We start from the raw sequence: 20,701 nt of genomic DNA, 5'->3' as shown, positions 1-20,701 counted from the left end.
TTATCGGTCAGACCGCATAACAACATACGTTGTTCCCTTTGTCATCGGTATGTTACTTGCCAGAGATTCGATCGTCGGTATCCAATACCTAGTTCAATCTCGTTACCGGCAAGTCTCTTTACTCGTTCCGTAATACATCATCTCGCAACTAACTCATTAGTTGCAATGCTTGCAAGGCTTATGTGATGTGCATTACCGAGAGGGCCCAGAGATACCTCTCCGACAATCGGAGTGACAAATCCTAATCTCGAAATACGCCAACCCAACATATACCTTTGGAGACACCTGTAATGCTCCTTTATAATCACCCAGTTACGTTGTGACGTTTGGTAGCACCCAAAGTGTTCCTCCGGCAAACGGGAGTTGCATAATCTCATAGTCATAGGAACATGTATAAGTCATGAAGGAAGCAATAGCAACATACTAAATGATCGGGTGCTAAGCTAATGGAATGGGTCATGTCAATCAGATCATTCAACTAATGATGTGACCTCGTTAATCAAATAACAACACTTTGTTCATGGTTAGGAAACATAACCATCTTTGATTAACGAGCTAGTCAAGTAGAGGCATACTAGTGACACTCTGTTTGTCTATGTATTCACACATGTATTATGTTTCCGATTAATACAATTGTAGCATGAATAATAAACATTTATCATGAAATAAGGAAATAAATAATAACTTTATTATTGCCTCTAGGGCATATTTCCTTCAGTCTCCCACTTGCAATAGAGTCAATAATCTAGATCACATCACCATGTGATTAACATCGATAGTTCACATCATCATGTGATTAACACCCATAGTTCACATCGCCATGTGACCAACATCCAAAGGGTTTACTAGATTCAGTAATCTAGTTCACATCGCTATGTGATTAACACCCAAGGAGTACTAAGGTGTGATCATGTTTTGCTTGTGAGAGAATCTTAGTCAACGGGTCTGCCACATTCAGATCCGCATGTATTTTGCAAATTTCTATGTCAACAATGCTCTGCATGAAGCTACTCTAGCTAATTGCTCCCACTTTCAATATGTATCTAGACCGAGACTTAGAGTCATCTAGATTAGTGTCAAACTTGCATCGGCGTAACCCTTTACGACGAACCTTTTTCACTTCCATAATCGAGAAACATATCCTTATTCCACTAAGGATAATTTTGACCGCTGTCCAGTGATCTACCCCTAGATCACTATCGTACTCCCTTGCCAAACTCAGTGGTAGGGCATACAATAGATCTGGTATACAGCATGGCATACTTTATAGAACCTATGACTGAGGCATAGGGAATGACTTTCATTCTCTTTCTATCTTCTGCCGTGGTCGGGCTTTGAGTCTTACTCAACTTCACACCTTGTAACACAGGCAAGAAACCTTTTCTTTGACTGTTCCATTTTGAACTACTTCAAAATCCTGTCAAGGTATGTACTCATTGAAAAAACTTATCAAGTGTCTTGATCTATCTCTATAGATCTTGATACTCAATATGTAAGCAGCTTCATCGAGGTCTTTCTTTGGAAAATTCCTTTCAAACACTCCTTTATGCTTTGCAGAATAATTCTACATTATTTCCGATCAACAATATGTCATTCACATATATTTATCAGAAATGTTGTAGTGCTCCCACTCACTTTCTTGTAAATACAGGCTTCACCACAAGTCTGTATAAAACTATATGCTTTGATCAACTTATCAAAGCGTATATTCCAACTCCGAGATTCTTGCACCAGTCCATAGATGGATCGCTGGAGCTTGCATATTTAGTTAACACCTTTAGGATCGACAAAACCTTCTAGTTGCATCGTATACAACTCTTCTTTAGTAAATCCATTAAGGAATGCAGTTTTGTTTATCCATTTGCCAGATTTCATAAAACGCGACAATTGCTAACATGATTCGGACAGACTTAAGCATAGATACGAGTGAGAAACTCTCATCGTAGTCAACACCTTGAACTTGTCGAAAACCTTTTGCGACAATTCTAGCTTTGTAGATAGTTACACTACTATCAGCGTCCGTCTTCCTCTTGAAGATCCATTTATTTTCTATGGCTTGCCGATCATCGGGCAAATCCATCAAAGTCCATACTTTGTTCTCATACATGGATCATATCTCAGATTTCATGGCCTCAAACCATTTCGCGGAATCTGGGCTCATCATTGCTTCCTCATAGTTCGCAAGTTCGTCATGGTCTAGTAACATGACTTCCAGAACAGGATTACCGTACCACTCTGGTGCGGATCTCACTCTGGTTTACCTACGAGATTTGGTAGTAACTTGATCTGAAGTTACATGATCATCATCATTAGCTTCCTCACTAATTGGTGTAGTAGCCACAGGAACAGATTTCTGTGATGAACTACTTTCCAATAAGGGAGAAGGTACAATTACCTTATCAAGTTCTACTTTCCTCCCACTCACTTCTTTCGAGAGAAACTCCTTCTCTAGAAAAACTCCGAATTTAGCAACAAAAGTCTTGCCTTCGGATTTGTGATAGAAGGTGTACCCAACAGTCTCCTTTGGGTATCCTATGAAGACATATTTCTCCGATTTGGGTTCGAGCTTATCATGTTGAAACTTTTTCATGTAAGCATCGCAGTCCCAAACTTTAAGAAACGACAGCTTAGGTTTCTTGCCAAACCATAGTTCATATGGTGTCATCTCAACGGATTTAGATGGTGCCCTATTTAACGTGAATGCAGCTGTCTCTAATGCATAACTCCAAAACGATAGTGGTAGATCGGTAAGAGACATCATAGATCGCACTATATCCAATAAAGTACGGTTATGACGTTCGGACACACCATTATGCTGTGGTGTTCCATGTGGCATGAGTTTGTGAAACTATTCCACATTATTTTAATTGAAGACCAAACTCGTAACTCAAATATTTTACCTCTGCGATCATATCGTAGAAACTTTCATTTTTGTTACGATGATTCTCCACTTCACTCTAAAATTCTTTGAACTTTTCAAATGTTTCAGACTTATGTTTCATCAAGTAGATATCCCCATATCTGCTCAAATCATCTGTGAAGGTCAGAAAATAATGATACCTGCTGCAAGACTTAATATTCATCGGACCACATACATCAGTATGTATGATCTCCAACAAATCTGTTGCTTGCTTCATTGTTCCGGAGAACGGCGTTTTAGTCATCTTGCCCAAAAGGCATGGTTCGCAAGCATCAAGTGATTCATAATCAAGTGATTCCAAAATCCCATCAGTATGGAGTTTCTTCATGCGCTTTACACCAATATGACCTAAACGGCAGTGCTATAAATAAGTTGCACTATCATTATTAACTTCGCATCTTTTGGTTTCAATATTATGAATATGTGTATCACTACGATCGAGATCCAATGAACTTGTTTCATTGGGTGTATGACCATCGAAGGTTTTATTCATGTAAACAGAACAACAATTATTCTCTGACTTTAATGAATAACCGTATTGCAATAAACATGATCAAATCATATTCATGCTCAACGCAAAAACCAAATAACACTTATTTAGGTTCAACATTAATCCCGAAAGTATAGGGGAGTGTGCGATGATGATCATATCAATCTTGGAACCACTTCCAACACACATCGTCACTTCACCCTTAACTAGTCTATGTTTATTCTGCAACTCCCATTTCGAGTTACTAATCTTAGCAACTGAACTAGTATCAAATAGTGAGGGTTTGCTATAAACACTAGTAAAGTACACATCAATAACATGTATATCAAATATACTTATGTTCACTTTGCCATCCTTCTTATCTGCCAATCACTTGGGGTAGTTCCGCTTCCAGTGACCAGTCCCTTTGCAGTAGAAACACTTAGTCTCAGGCTTAGGACCAGACTTGGGCTTCTTCACTTGAGCAGCAACTTGCTTGCTGTTCTTCTTGAAGTTCCCCTTTCTTCCCTCTGCCCTTTTCTTGAAACTAGTGGTCTTGTCTACCATCAACACTTGATGTTTTTCTCGATTTCTACCTTCGTCAATTTCCGCATTACGAAGAGCTTGGGAATCGTTTCCGTTATCCCTTGCATATCATAGTTCATCACGAAGTTCTACTAACTTGGTGATGGTGACTAGAGAATTCTGTCAATCACTATCTTATCTGGAAGATTAACTCCCACTTGATTCAAGCGATTGTATTACTCAGACAATCTGGGCACATGCTCACTAGTTGAGCGATTCTCCTCCATCTTTTATCTATAGAACTTGTTGGAGACTTCATATATCTCAACTCGGGTATTTGCTTGAAATATTAACTTCAACTCCTGGAACATCTCATATGCTCCATGACGTTCAAAACGTCTTTGAAGGCCCGATTCTAAGCCATTAAGCATGGTGCACTAAACTATTAAGTAGTCATCATATTGAGCTAGCCAAACGTTCATAACGTCTGCATCTGCTCCTGCAATAGGTCCGTCACCTAGCGGTGCATCAAGGACATAATTCTTCTGTGCAGCAATGAGGATAAACCTCAGATCACGGATCCAATCCGCATCTTTGCTACTAACATCTTTCAACACAATTTTCTCTAGGAACATATCAAAATAAACACAGGGAAGCAACAACGCGAGCTATTGATCTACAACATGATTTGCAAAATACTACCAGGACTAAGTTCATGATAAATTTAAGTTCAATTTAATCATATTACTTAAGAACTCCCACTTAGATAGACATCCCTCTAATCCTCTAAGTGATCACGTGATCCAAATCAACTAATCCATGTCCGATCATCACGTGAGATGGAGTAGTTTCATTGGTGAACATCATTATGTTGATCATATCTACTATATGATTCACGCTCGACCTTTCGGTCTCCGTGTTCCGAGGCCATATCTGTATATGCTTGGCTCGTCAAGTATAACCTGAGTATTCCGCGTGTGCAACTGTTTTGCACCCGTTGTATTTGAACGTAGAGTCTATCACACCCGATCATCACATGGTGTCTCAGCACGAAGAACTTTCGCAACGGTGCATACTCAGGGAGAACACTTCTTGATAATTAGTGAGAGATCATCTTATAATGCTACCGTCAATCAAAGCAAGAATAAGATGTATAAAAGATAAACATCATATGCAATCAAAATATGTGACATGATATGGCCATCATCATCTTGCGCCTTTGATCTCCATCTCCAAAGTATTGTCATGATCTCTATCGTCACCGGCATGACACCATGATCTCCATCATCTTGATCTATATCAATGTGTCGTCACACGGTCATCTCGCCAACTATTGCTCTTGCAACTATTGCTATCGCATAGCGATAAAGTAAAGCAATTATTTGGCACTTGCATCTTATGCAATAAAGAGACAACCATAAGGCTTTTGCCAGTTGCCGATAACTTTAACAAAACATGATCATCTCATACAACAACTTATATCTCATCACGTTTTGACCATATCACATCACAACATGCCCTGCAAAAACAAGTTAGACGTCCTCTACTTTGTTGTTGCAAGTTTTACGTGGCTGCTACGGGCTTAAGCAAGAACCAATCTTACCTACGCATCAAAACCACAATGATAGTTTGTCAAATAGACTCCGTTTTAACCTTCGCAAGGACCGGGCGTAGCCACACTCGGTTCAACTAAAGTTGGAGAGACAGTCGCCCGCAAGCCACCTATGTGCAAAGCACGTCGGGAGAACTGGTCTCGCGTAAGCGTACGCGTAATGTTGGTCCGGGTCGTCTCGTCCAACAATACCGCCGAACCAAAGTATGACATGCTGGTAGGCAGTATGACTTATATCGCCCACAACTCACTTGTGTTCTACTCGTGCATATAACATCAAACCATAAAACCTAGGCTCGGATGCCACTGTTGGGGAACGTAGTAATTTCAAAATTTTCCTACGCACACGCAAGATCATGGTGATGCATAGCAACGAGAGGGGAGAGTGTTGTCTACATACCCACGCAGACCGACTGCGGAAGCGTTGACGCAACGTAGAGGAAGTAGTCCTACGTCTTCCCGATCCGACCGATCCAAGCACCGTTACTCCGGCACCTCCGAGTTCTTAGCACACGTACAGCTCGATGACGATCCCCTGGCTCCGATCCAGCAAAGCGTCAGGGAGGAGTTCCGTCAGCACGACGGCGTGGTGACGATCTTGATGTTCTACCGTCGCAGGGCTTCGCCTAAGCACTGCAACAATATGACCGAGGTGGAATATGGTGGAGGGGGGCACCGCACACGGCTAAGGAACGATCACGAGGATCAACTTGTGTGTCTATGGGGTGCCCCCTGCCCCCGTATATAAAGGAGTGGAGGAGGGAAGGGCCGGCCCTCTCTATGGCGCGCCCTAGGGGAGTCCTACTCCCACCGGGAGTAGGATTCCCCCTTTCCTAGTCCAATTAGGAGTCCTTCCATGTATTAGGAGTAGGAGTCAAGGCAAGGGAAAAGAGGAGAGAAGGAAGGAGGGGGCGCAGCCCTTCCCCCTAGTCCAATTCGGACTAGGCCTTGGGGGGCGCCCAAACTCTCCTATCTCTTTCCCCTAAAGCCCAATAAGGCCCATATACTCCCCGGCGAATTCCCGTCACTCTCCGGTACTCCGAAAAATACTCGGATCACTCGGAACCTTTCCGATCTCCGAATATAGTCGTCCAATATATCGATTTTTACGTCTCGACCATTTCGAGACTCCTCTTCATGTCCCCGATCTCATCTGGGACTCCGAACTCCTTCGGTACATCAAAACTCATACACTCATAATATAACTGTCATCGAAACCCTAAGCGTGCGGACCCTACGGTTCGAGAACAATGTAGACATGACCGAGACACGTCTCCGGTCAATAACCAATAGCGGGACCTGGATGTTCATATTGGCTCCTACATATTCTACGAAGATCTTTATCGGTCAGACCGCATAACAACATACGTTGTTCCCTTTGTCATCGGTATGTTACTTGCCAGAGATTCGATCGTCGGTATCCAATACCTAGTTCAATCTCGTTACCGGCAAGTCTCTTTACTCGTTCCGTAATACATCATCTCGCAACTAACTCATTAGTTGCAATGCTTGCAAGGCTTATGTGATGTGCATTACCGAGAGGGCCCAGAGATACCTCTCCGACAATCGGAGTGACAAATCCTAATCTCGAAATACGCCAACCCAACATATACCTTTGGAGACACCTGTAATGCTCCTTTATAATCACCCAGTTACGTTGTGACGTTTGGTAGCACCCAAAGTGTTCCTCCGGCAAACGGGAGTTGCATAATCTCATAGTCATAGGAACATGTATAAGTCATGAAGGAAGCAATAGCAACATACTAAATGATCGGGTGCTAAGCTAATGGAATGGGTCATGTCAATCAGATCATTCAACTAATGATGTGACCTCGTTAATCAAATAACAACACTTTGTTCATGGTTAGGAAACATAACCATCTTTGATTAACGAGCTAGTCAAGTAGAGGCATACTAGTGACACTCTGTTTGTCTATGTATTCACACATGTATTATGTTTCCGATTAATACAATTGTAGCATGAATAATAAACATTTATCATGAAATAAGGAAATAAATAATAACTTTATTATTGCCTCTAGGGCATATTTCCTTCAGTCTCCCACTTGCAATAGAGTCAATAATCTAGATCACATCACCATGTGATTAACATCGATAGTTCACATCATCATGTGATTAACACCCATAGTTCACATCGCCATGTGACCAACATCCAAAGGGTTTACTAGATTCAGTAATCTAGTTCACATCGCTATGTGATTAACACCCAAGGAGTACTAAGGTGTGATCATGTTTTGCTTGTGAGAGAATCTTAGTCAACGGGTCTGCCACATTCAGATCCGCATGTATTTTGCAAATTTCTATGTCAACAATGCTCTGCATGAAGCTACTCTAGCTAATTGCTCCCACTTTCAATATGTATCTAGACCGAGACTTAGAGTCATCTAGATTAGTGTCAAACTTGCATCGGCGTAACCCTTTACGACGAACCTTTTTCACTTCCATAATCGAGAAACATATCCTTATTCCACTAAGGATAATTTTGACCGCTGTCCAGTGATCTACCCCTAGATCACTATCGTACTCCCTTGCCAAACTCAGTGGTAGGGCATACAATAGATCTGGTATACAGCATGGCATACTTTATAGAACCTATGACTGAGGCATAGGGAATGACTTTCATTCTCTTTCTATCTTCTGCCGTGGTCGGGCTTTGAGTCTTACTCAACTTCACACCTTGTAACACAGGCAAGAAACCTTTTCTTTGACTGTTCCATTTTGAACTACTTCAAAATCCTGTCAAGGTATGTACTCATTGAAAAAACTTATCAAGTGTCTTGATCTATCTCTATAGATCTTGATACTCAATATGTAAGCAGCTTCATCGAGGTCTTTCTTTGGAAAATTCCTTTCAAACACTCCTTTATGCTTTGCAGAATAATTCTACATTATTTCCGATCAACAATATGTCATTCACATATATTTATCAGAAATGTTGTAGTGCTCCCACTCACTTTCTTGTAAATACAGGCTTCACCACAAGTCTGTATAAAACTATATGCTTTGATCAACTTATCAAAGCGTATATTCCAACTCCGAGATTCTTGCACCAGTCCATAGATGGATCGCTGGAGCTTGCATATTTAGTTAACACCTTTAGGATCGACAAAACCTTCTAGTTGAATCGTATACAACTCTTCTTTAGTAAATCCATTAAGGAATGCAGTTTTGTTTATCCATTTGCCAGATTTCATAAAACGCGACAATTGCTAACATGATTCGGACAGACTTAAGCATAGATACGAGTGAGAAACTCTCATCGTAGTCAACACCTTGAACTTGTCGAAAACCTTTTGCGACAATTCTAGCTTTGTAGATAGTTACACTACTATCAGCGTCCGTCTTCCTCTTGAAGATCCATTTATTTTCTATGGCTTGCCGATCATCGGGCAAATCCATCAAATTCCATACTTTGTTCTCATACATGGATCATATCTCAGATTTCATGGCCTCAAACCATTTCGCGGAATCTGGGCTCATCATCGCTTCCTCATAGTTCGCAAGTTCGTCATGGTCTAGTAACATGACTTCCAGAACAGGATTACCGTACCACTCTGGTGCGGATCTCACTCTGGTTTACCTACGAGATTTGGTAGTAACTTGATCTGAAGTTACATGATCATCATCATTAGCTTCCTCACTAATTGGTGTAGTAGCCACAGGAACAGATTTCTGTGATGAACTACTTTCCAATAAGGGAGAAGGTACAATTACCTTATCAAGTTCTACTTTCCTCCCACTCACTTCTTTCGAGAGAAACTCCTTCTCTAGAAAAACTCCGAATTTAGCAACAAAAGTCTTGCCTTCGGATTTGTGATAGAAGGTGTACCCAATAGTCTCCTTTGGGTATCCTATGAAGACATATTTCTCCGATTTGGGTTCGAGCTTATCATGTTGAAACTTTTTCATGTAAGCATCGCAGTCCCAAACTTTAAGAAACGACAGCTTAGGTTTCTTGCCAAACCATAGTTCATATGGTGTCATCTCAACGGATTTAGATGGTGCCCTATTTAACGTGAATGCAGTTGTCTCTAATGCATAACTCCAAAACGATAGTGGTAGATCGGTAAGAGACATCATAGATCGCACTATATCCAATAAAGTACGGTTATGACGTTCGGACACACCATTATGCTGTGGTGTTCCATGTGGCATGAGTTTGTGAAACTATTCCACATTATTTTAATTGAAGACCAAACTCGTAACTCAAATATTTTACCTCTGCGATCATATCGTAGAAACTTTCATTTTTGTTACGATGATTCTCCACTTCACTCTAAAATTCTTTGAACTTTTCAAATGTTTCAGACTTATGTTTCATCAAGTAGATATCCCCATATCTGCTCAAATCATCTATGAAGGTCAGAAAATAATGATACCTGCTGCAAGCCTTAATATTCATCGGACCACATACATCAGTATGTATGATCTCCAACAAATCTGTTGCTTGCTTCATTGTTCCGGAGAACGGCGTTTTAGTCATCTTGCCCAAAAGGCATGGTTCGCAAGCATCAAGTGATTCATAATCAAGTGATTCCAAAATCCCATCAGTATGGAGTTTCTTCATGCGCTTTACACCAATATGACCTAAACGGCAGTGCTATAAATAAGTTGCACTATCATTATTAACTTCGCATCTTTTGGTTTCAATATTATGAATATGTGTATCACTATGATCGAGATCCAATGAACTTGTTTCATTGGGTGTATGACCATCGAAGGTTTTATTCATGTAAACAGAACAACAATTATTCTCTAACTTTAATGAATAACCGTATTGCAATGAACATGATCAAATCATATTCATGCTCAACGCAAAAACCAAATAACACTTATTTAGGTTCAACGTTAATCCCGAAAGTATAGGGGAGTGTGCGATGATGATCATATCAATCTTGGAACCACTTCCAACACACATCGTCACTTCACCCTTAACTAGTCTCTGTTTATTCTGCAACTCCCGTTTCGAGTTACTAATCTTAGCAACTGAACTAGTATCAAATACTGAGGGTTTGCTATAAACACTAGTAAAGTACACATCAATAACATGTATATCAAATATACTTATGTTCACTTTGCCATCCTTCTTATCTGCCAATCACTTGGGGTAGTTCCACTTCCAGTGACCAGTCCCTTTGCAGTAGAAACACTTAGTCTCAGGCTTAGGACCAGACTTGGGCTTCTTCACTTAAGCAGCAACTTGCTTGCTGTTCTTCTTGAAGTTCCCCTTTCTTCCCTCTGCCCTTTTCTTGAAACTAGTGGTCTTGTCTACCATCAACACTTGATGTTTTTCTCGATTTCTACCTTCGTCAATTTCCGCATTACTAGTGACACTCTGTTTGTCTATGTATTCACACATGTATTATGTTTCCGATTAATACAATTCTAGCATGAATAATAAACATTTATCATGAAATAAGGAAATAAATAATAACTTTATTATTGCCTCTAGGGCATATTTCCTTCACTAGCTAGGGGCGTTAAACGGTAGCGCTTGTTAGGAGGCAACCCAATTTTATTTTTGTTCATTGATTTTTGTTCCTGGTTATTAATAAATAAACCATCGATCCTCTGTTATGATTGTATTTTATGTTTTAATTAGTGTTTGTGCCAAGTAAAACCTTTAAGATCTTCTTGGGTGATTGTTATTTGATCTTGCTGGAAAAAAATAGAAAGTAAACACCCGCGAGAATAATTTTCATTTTTTACCAGAGAGCGATAAAATACCAATTCCAACTACAGTAGATCAATATACAAATTATTTAGGACGTCTTAATATCTCAGGATTTGTGGAGTTACATAAATATTCGAAACCTACAGATTGGTACAGACTATTCTGTTTTTGATAGATTCTATTTTTCGTGTGTTGTTTGCTTATTTTGATGAATCTATGGCTAGTATCGGGGGTATGAACCATAGAGAAGTTGGAATACAGTAGGTTTAACACCAATATAAATAAATAATGAGTTCATTATAGTAACTTAAGGTGGTGATTTGTTTTCTTATACTAACGGAGCTCATGAGATTTTTTGTTGAGTTTTGTGTTGTGAAGTTTTCAAGTTTTGGGGTAAAGATTTGATGGATTTTGGAACAAGGAGTGGCAAGAGCCTAAGCTTGGGGATGCCCCAGGCACCCAAGGTAAAATCCAAGGACAACCAAAAGACTAAGATTGGGGATGCCCCGGAAGGCATCCCCTCTTTCTTCTTCGTCTATCGGTAACTTTACTTGAGGCTATATTTTTATTCACCACATGATATGTGTTTTGCTTGGAGCGTCTTGTATAATTTGAGTCTTTGCTTTTTAGTTTAACACAATCATCCTTACTATATACACCTTTTGGGAGAGACACCATGAATCAGAATTTATTAGAATACTCTATGTGCTTCACTTATATCTTTTAGCTAGATAATTTTGCTCTAGTGCTTCACTTATATTTTTTAGAGCACGGTGGTGGTTTTATTTTGTAGAAATTATTGATCTCTCATGCTTCACTTATATTATTTTGAGAGTCTTTTAGAACAGCCTGGTAATTTGCTTTGGCTATAAAATTAGTCCTAATATGATAGGCATTCAAGATGGGTATGATAAAAACGTTCATATAGAGTGCATTGAATACTATGATACTTGATAGATGTTTTGAGATATAAAGGTGGTAATGTTAGAGTCATGCTAGTTGGGTAATTTTGAAATTGAGGAATACTTGTGTTAAAGTTGGAAAGTCCCGTAGCATGCATGTATGGTAAACATTATGTGACAAATTTGAAGCATGGGGTGTTCTTTGAGTGCTTTCCTTATGAGTGGCAGTCGGGGACGAGCGATGGTCTTTTCCTACCAATCTATCCCTCTAGGGGCATGCGTAGTAGTACTTTGCTTCGAGGGATAATAAACTTTTGCAATAAGTATATGAGTTCTTTATGACTAACGTGAGTCCATGGATCATACGTACTCTTACCTTTCCGCAAATTGCTAGCCTCTACGGTACCGTGCATTGCCCTTTCTCACCTTGAGAGTTGGTGCAAACTTCGCCGGTGCATCCAAACCCCGTGATACAATACGCTCTATCACACATAAGCCTCCTTATATCTTCCTCAAAACAGCCACCATACCTACCTATTATGGCATTTCCATAGCCATTCCGTGATATATTGCCATGCAACTTTCCACCGTTCCGTTTATTATGACACGCTCCATCATTGTCATATTGCTTTGCATGATCATGTAGTTGACATCGTATTTGTGGCAAAGCCACTTTCATAATTCTTTCATACATGTCGCTCTTGATTCATCGCATATCTCGGTACACCGCCGGAGGCATTCACATAGAGTCATATTTTTGTTTTAGTATCGAGTTGTAACATTGATTTATGAGTAAATAAAAGTGTGATGATCATTATTAGAGCATTGTCACATGTGAGGAAAGAAGGATGGAGACTATGAAATAAAAAAGAGGCCAAAGAATTCCAAAAAAGAGGCCAAAGAAGCCCAAAAAAAGAGAAAAAGAGAGAAGGGACAATGTTACTATCCTTTTTCCACACTTGTGCTTCAAAATAGCACCATGATCTTCATGATAGAGAGTTTCTTATTTTGTCACTTTCATATACTAGTGGGAATTTTTCATTATAGAACTTGACTTGTATATTCCAATGATGGGCTTCCTCAAAATGCCCCTAGGTCTTCGTGAGCAAGCAAGTTGGATGCACACCCACTTAGTTTCTTTAGATGAGCTTTCATACACTTATAGCTCTAGTGCATCCGTAGCATGGCAATCCCTACTCCTTGCATTGACATCAATTGATGGGCATCTCCATAGCCCGTTGATTAGCCGCGTCAATGTGAGACTTTCTCCTTTTTTGTCTTCCCACATAACCCCCACCATCATATGCTATTCCACCTATAGTGCTATATCCACGGCTTGCGCTCATGTATTGCGTAAGGGTTGAAAAGGCTGAAGCGCGTTAAAAAGTATGAACCAATTGCTCGGCTTGTCATCGGGGTTATGCATGATGGGCGCATTTTGTGTGACGAAAATAAGCATGACCAAACTATATGATTTTGTAGGGATAAGCTTTCTTTGGCTATGCTATTTTGATAAGACATAATTGCTTGGTTAGCATGCTTGAAGTATTACTATTTTTATGTCAATATTAAACTTTTATCTTGAATCTTTTGGATCTGAACATTCATGCCACAATAAAGAATTACATTGAAAATTATGTTAGGGAGCATTCCACATCAAAAATTCTGTTTTTATCATTTACCTACTCGAGGCCGAGCAGGAATTAAGCTTGGGGATGCTTGATACGTCTCCAACGTATCTATAATTTTTGATTGTTCCATGCTATTATGTTATCTGTTTTGGATGTTTAATGGGCTTTAATATAACTTTGATATTATTTTTGGGACTAACCTATTAACCGAAAGCCCAGTGCAAATTGTTGTTGTTTTTGCCTATTTCGGTGTTTCGCAGAAAAGGAATATCAAACGGAATCCAAACGGAATGAAACCTTCGCGAGGATCATTTTTGGGACAAACACAATCCAGGAGACTTGGAGTGGACGTCAAGGAAGCGGCAAGGAAGCCACGAGGAAGGAGGGCGCGCCCCCCACCCTCGTGGGCCCCTTGCAGCTCCACCGACCTACTTTTTTCGCCTATATATACTCTTATACCCGGAAACCTTTGGGGAGAGCCACGAAACACCTTTTCCACCGCCGCAACCTTCTGTACCCGTGAGATCCCATCTTGGTGCCTTTTCCAGCGATCTGCCGGAGGGGGATTCGATCATGGAGGGCTTCTACATCAACACCATAGCCTTTCCGATGATGTGTGAGTAGTTTACCACAGACCTTCGGGTCCATAGTTATTAGCTAGATGGCTTATTCTCTCTCTTTGGATCTCAATACAAAGTTCTACTCGATCTTCTTAGAGATCTATTCGATGTAACTCTTTTGCGGTGTGTTTGCCGAGATCCGATGAATTGTGGGTTTATGAACTTGATTATCTATGAATATTATTTGATTCTTCTCTAAATTATTATATGCATGATTTGATATCTTTGCAAGTCTCTTTGAATTATCGGTTTAGTTTGGCCTACTAGGTTGATCTTTCTTGCAATGGGAGAAGTGCTTAGCTTTGGGTTCAATCTTGCGGTGCTCGATCCCAGTGACAGAAAGGGAAACGACATGTATTGTATTGTTGCCATCGAGGATAAAAAGATGGGGTTTATATCATATTGCTTGAGTTTATCCCTCTACATCATGTCATCTTGCCTAATGCGTTACTCCGTTCTTATGAACTTAATACTCTAGATGCATGCTGGATAGCGGTCGATGTGTGGAGTAATAGTAGTAGATGCAGAATCGTTTCGGTCTACTTGTCACGTACGTGATGCCTATATTCATGATCATTGCCATAGATATCATCATAACTATATGCTTTTCTATCAATTTGCTCGGCAGTAATTTGTTCACCCACCGTAATACATGCTATCTTGAGAGAAGCCACTAGTGAAACCTATGGCCCCCGGGTCTACTTTACATCATATAAGTTTCCAATCTACAATTCTAGTTCACTATTTATTTTGCAATCTTTATTTTTGCAATCTTACCACAAAAATACCAAAAATATTTATCTTATTATCTTTATCAGATCTCACTTTTGCAAGTGGCCGTGAAGGGATTGACAACCCCTTTATCGCGTTGGTTGCAAGGTTCTTATTTGTTTGTGCAGGTACTGGGTGATTTGCGTGTAGTCTCCTACTGGATTGATACCTTGGTTCTTAAAAACTGAGGGAAATACTTATGCTACTTTGCTGCATCACCCTTTCCTCTTCAAGGGAGAACCAACGCATGCTCAAGACGTAGCAGCAGCCCTCATATATTAAATACAAACACCGATGATATGTTTATTTTGACTCCGTTGCGACCGTTTATCAGTTGAAAGTGGTCCATCGTCGGCTTCCACCCCCTTATAGATGCTACACAGGGTGTTTCCGCAATAAAAAAACAACACTTAGCCGATGTCTCGGTGCCAGAAGGCGGTTGTGTTAGAGGAAATGAGGCAATCAGATATGCCGGCTTTATAACTTCACTTAGTCATAGGACCTTTAAACTAGGGAAGCTAGCTACGAGCCCCCGGTTAGTGTTCGGCACCGACCAAAGTTTAGCCATTAATACTTCAGTCGATGTTATGAAAGGCCCATCATTTAACACGGGGTAATCGGGATCGATATATAGTTTGACACCATCATTGGATCACTGACTAGTTTATGCCCATTGTGATAGTCAAGTTTTGGCTTTCTCCACTGATGTGCTTAACCATTCGAGCTGGAAGCACAATCGCAGTGGTTCTCCCTTCGCACACCTAGCCGAACAAAGCAGAACATAGGAGGCAAGCACAGGAGCCGGGCAACCCAACTATTGACCAAAGACACAATTCAAAACCGATGTATATAAAGCAGTATCCGAGAATGTTTTGCCGAGGAGTCCATGGAATACCTTGGCTTTTGGTGGGTTCGGCTCTAGCCCTGCCCCTCTTTGATATTACCGAAGCTTTAAAGGTGTCTGGCATTGTACTGCGAGACTTATGCTGGAGACACACAAAAAATGCCATAAGCTTGGAAAACCAAAAAACTCCAGTAAAAACTTTATGTCCGAAGTAAATCAAGTTTTTTGCGCCAATCCGAAATTGGTCTTTAAAAAAATGTGCTTCTGTCGTGCTTTAACATGACACATCCAATCTCAAGACTTCAAGCGGGTCAGCCTATGGCTTCAACCTCCTATCCCAAAGGCGGAGTACTTCTCGTTAGGCCAGTTTAGCAAACTAAACTCGAACGGCTTTGAGAGATAAACTAGGCTTCCCGGCTATTGACCACACACTCACGTCGAAAAAAGGAGTGATAGAAAAAGACTTTGCAACGACTAAGAAGAAAACTTTTATTATACAATGGCTCATAAAATTTAAGAGCCCCCAGTTAACTTGGGAAAGAAAGTGCTTTTAACAAACAATGTTTGTTGACAAACTAAGTTTTTAACACAAATATAATGTTTGGTCAAACCGAACAAGAATTAAAAAAACTGAGCATGAAAGCGACTTAGCTGGTTAATGTGCTCGGTGTCGATGCGCGGCCCGATCATACGGTGGGACGAGGTCCCAGCCCCCAAGCCGGTCCTGAGGTGGCGGAGCGAAGAGCTCGGCACTTTGAAGTGGCGACATAGTACGGATAAGGTAGCAAGGTGGAACCCCCAGTCCGACTGAGGCGACGGAGCAGGCCAGCAGTATGACGCCGAAGTCCCCGGTGTGGGTTAATGAAGTAATGATGAAGCCGCGTTCTAGCCGAGGTGACGTGGTACGTCGGTATGCCGAGGTGACAGAGCTGCCCAACGCGGATCATTTACATGTGCACAGAAAATAGTGCAAGCCTGAGTTAATAGTAATAATAATAAATTAAAAAAATCATTGCATAATTAATAGTTGATGCAAAGTGAGTAATAAAAGAAATATGGCTCGTGTGCCGAACACTCGATGAGGTAGAGCTCTCTCAGCGATGCCGAAGTCCCCAAGACGACTGAATATGTCGGTATAGCAATTAGACCAACAAAGTGATCACGCGAGCCAATTTATGCCGATTGGGACGATGACATCGGCTTGCCGAAGTGACCGCGTGATGCGGTCGAAGCCGATTACCTACACATGTAAAATAGTGCAGCCCAAAAAATAATAATAAACCAGTGAAGGTCGTACGTCTTCGCCAATTTTGCAGAAAAGTCCTTGTGGTTTTCGGTATTACACCCGCGGTCCTTTTTAAAGTGAGAAAATGTTTCGAGCCCAGATCCGGCCCGCCCAGGCCCGAGTGCCGCGGCCGCCACCACCGCCGCCTGACCCCGAGCTCCTTCTCCCGTGCGGTTCCTCCCTGGCCTCCCTGCCGCCGCCCAACCTCCACCAGCCGCGCCTCCCACCACATCCCGCCGGCAGCCCAGAAACGCCGCGCCGCCTGCCGCCCCTACCTAGCAGCACGACCCCGACTCCTTCCACCACCCGTGTTGTTGCGCTCCTCCCGCGTATGGGCACCAGCGTCAGATCCAGCCACCGCAGAGCCCTGCGTCGCCAACCACCGCCTACAGCGCTGGATCCGGTCGTCCCCGACCATCTACCACCTTCTTCTACCTTGAGCCGTAGGAGAGATCCCTCCTCTCTTTGTAGTTCGGCGCTGGAAGCCAGGCTCATGGACCACGCCGCCGTGACCGGATGGGCCGTTCTCCTCCTCCCTTCTTCCTCACATGCGAGCATGCGCAGCTCACATGTCGCTCACTTCTCTGTTGAGGAGGTGAGCAGGTGCTCCACCGCCTTCCTCCGGCTGTCACCTCCACGACACCCACCCACATGGTGGACCGCAGTGAATACCTCGGCCATCTCACGGTGAAAATCCCAGCCGGCGGGTGAAAATCCCAGCCGACGCGGACTTGCAATTTGTTCCGTGTGTGTGCAATACTCCAAGTGCAGTGCATCGGCCACGCTGCTTAGGCATCACGGGAGTTGCAGTTCGGTGCCCAGTCCCATAAGGAGCAGTGGCAAAAGTTTGATTTGTGCAATTTAAGGTTCAGTTTTCAGTTCAGCTCCCTGTTTCACGGGATATGTGTAGTTCATTACTGCGTGCTAGCAGATTCAGTGTTGTTGTGTGTGTGCAGTGCTGTTTATCGGTGGGGCAATCTGGCTGGCGGCCATGTGTTGTTCTTGCTCCTACCTCGGATCCAATTCTCCATGACATCCAGGTCTGCGACTGTGGTTTGGGCAGCACATGCAGCTGACAGAGCGGTGTTGGTTCAGCTCGTTGGCATGCGGCTCTGTACCGCGGGCGTGCAGCTCACCAGTGTCACGCTTGCAGTTCCTTGGCGTTGGCAACCAATAGTTGTTAGCGTGCCTCTCTAGGCTCCTACCATAGACCTGGATATGTGGATAGATTTCATTTATTGAATGGTTCGTTGATGCACGAGTAAACTAGCAAAGCGGCATCCTGCTTATGTAGCTTTCCGTCCATTGACTAGTCAGCTATCCATGCAACTGGTAATGACTGTGCAGCAGCCAAACTTAAATAAAAATCATACATCCGGCCTCTAATCCCTTGCAATTGATTATATATTTTAACAAACACAAGATGACGAAACATCATTTAATTTTAAGAGAATCAATAAATTATAGAAACTGAAGTGGCATATATATGACAGTCTGATCTGTAGGCCTTTTATGTTTTTTTCCAAAAGCAGAGAAGGCAAAAGAATCTCATCTCCAAAGTGTTCAGTGCAGAGAAGATGAACCATGCAAAAACTCAGGGTGGACCATGGTGGCTTCACTGCTGGCGGAACGGCAGAGGGCTTGGCTGCTACCAGGGTGATTCGAAGGGAGTGTATAGGTAGAGTTTTTGCAGCCTTTGCATGAACATGATTAATGGTAGCTTCTATTCCATGACATGATTTTACAGCTGTAATGATATGTTTCATGCGAGAGGACATAAATTTGCATCATATTTTTCTGTCCAGTTAGTTCCAAATTACAATGTTGAGTGGTCCAGTGAGTAGTGCTTCTATAAGCAAGGGAAAGATAGAATGATGCACGATTCTGCAGGTTAGACGAGCCGCTGACAAAGACAGGCCTCTATTCTGATTTTTTACTTGCAAAGATGGACCATCAGCTACATAATATGTTGGCTAAACTCTCACAGGTCGCTAACAATTTTTATATATCGGCATCTTGGTAATTGGCATTGGTGGTATTGTCTTTTGGTTCAACAGAATGTTGTTCAAGTGAAAATGCAGAGGAACATGTTGAACAAAAGATGTGGTATAAAAGGGAAAGGACATCCTAAACAGTACAATGATGCAAGTTCAGATTTCATATGCTGTCTTCCCTGCCTCATGAATATGCTAGCATGGTTGTCTTCTAGATTATGCACATGTCTTTGTTTTCCATATACTGTCGACGCATTGTGTAGTATGTACTAATTCTAGGGAGACTGATCTCATACTGTTCACTCTTCAGAATTAGTATTTATAAGTTTTTGTGTGATTTTAGTACCTCAGTTAAGAAATAAACATTAGCCTTCTCTAAAGAGGTTTGCTGCCTTGCCTTTTATAATTCTATTAATTTATATTAATCTCCTTGCATAGAACTTCTGTTGCATTACTCCCCCATTGCTGTTAGTGGCCCTGTCACAAGAGATTGTTGTAAATCCTCAATATGTGTTTGATGTAAAACAATGTCCAATCTACTACATGGTGTCTCAGTCTCAAGTTCATAATTTTTGTATCATTTGAATTGTATACAACAAGATACAAAAGCAGTAGGTCTCCAGCCGGCACAAAAATGCAGACTTGATTTGTTTCAGTTCCTTAATACATCTACTACAACCTACAAGAGACCCTATCTAAGAAAACAAAATCAAGGACCAATGTACTTCTGACATTATTTCTCATTAATATCAAATTAGAATAACATTGATGGAACATATTCTTTTTCTCTCCTTGCTTGAGTTAATGGAGTACAGTATTGCATTTTGCTGAGATGTTCTGCTCAATGTAGGTTTGGAGCCGACCAAGGAAGTCACAGTTTAAGAGCTCGAGGAGGAGGGGCGTGTGGAGGTTCCCGCCGCCAGTGGCTGCACTGCTGGTCTTCGTCGCCTACTCCTGTCAGATCCAGCATAACCTATCCTATCGGTTCTCCATCGCTTCACTCTGCTTCATGTGCATATGTGCAGAGAAGATGACGACCCCGCCCCTGTTCTTCGCCAGCCACACTCTCCCTTATGCGGTAAGAAATCTCAAGAAATGCCCTTTTCGTTTACATGAACATCAAACCTACTTTTTTGTTTGATGTTGGTGCATGTCCTGCCTGATATGTGTGTTTGGCTGCTGCTGTGTGATTGCTGGCTGTGTTGCTACTTGTGGCAATAGTTATTTTGTTTAAGTATGTGGGACAACAATGCTTCCGTCTTTTGGTGGAATCATTTTCCTTTTAATTTAATTACCTGAGAAAAAATTCTATATTTTCTTACTTCCCTTTCTCTGGTTTTCATGGCTAACTATTTGAAGTTATCTGTTCACTTAAGCAGTTCTTGCCTGCGGGCAAGTTTTTGTATGTTCATCTAATAATGGAAAAGATTCAG

At 41.5% G+C, this 20,701-nt stretch overlaps 1 protein-coding gene across 7 annotated transcripts; it reads left to right on the top strand.

Moving 5' to 3' along the window:
* Positions 1-17,269: 17,269 nt before the first annotated feature.
* On the top strand, positions 17,270-20,589 carry LOC125555699 (uncharacterized). Of its 7 annotated transcripts, XM_087518076.1 has the most exons (4): positions 17,270-17,869; positions 18,807-18,952; positions 19,165-19,261; positions 20,119-20,589. In XM_087518076.1, the coding sequence occupies exons 1-4, from the start codon at positions 17,360-17,362 to the stop codon at positions 20,407-20,409; spliced, it is 1,044 nt and encodes a 347-aa protein (XP_087374202.1). In that variant the 5' UTR covers positions 17,270-17,359; the 3' UTR covers positions 20,410-20,589. The 7 variants fall into 7 exon arrangements, 2 of the variants coding, with proteins under 2 accessions (XP_087374202.1, XP_048574526.1); XM_048718569.1 differs by lacking the exon at positions 19,165-19,261 and having other exon boundaries at positions 17,345-17,869; XR_007304825.2 differs by lacking the exon at positions 19,165-19,261 and having other exon boundaries at positions 17,619-18,140; positions 18,231-18,952; positions 20,119-20,182.
* Positions 20,590-20,701: the final 112 nt, after the last annotated feature.

This window comes from Triticum urartu, chromosome 1A, assembly GCF_056163025.1.
Source record: "Triticum urartu cultivar PI428250 chromosome 1A, HENAU_Tu73, whole genome shotgun sequence".
Taxonomy (NCBI): domain Eukaryota; kingdom Viridiplantae; phylum Streptophyta; class Magnoliopsida; order Poales; family Poaceae; genus Triticum; species Triticum urartu.
This window is presented reverse-complemented; position numbering and strand designations above follow the sequence as displayed.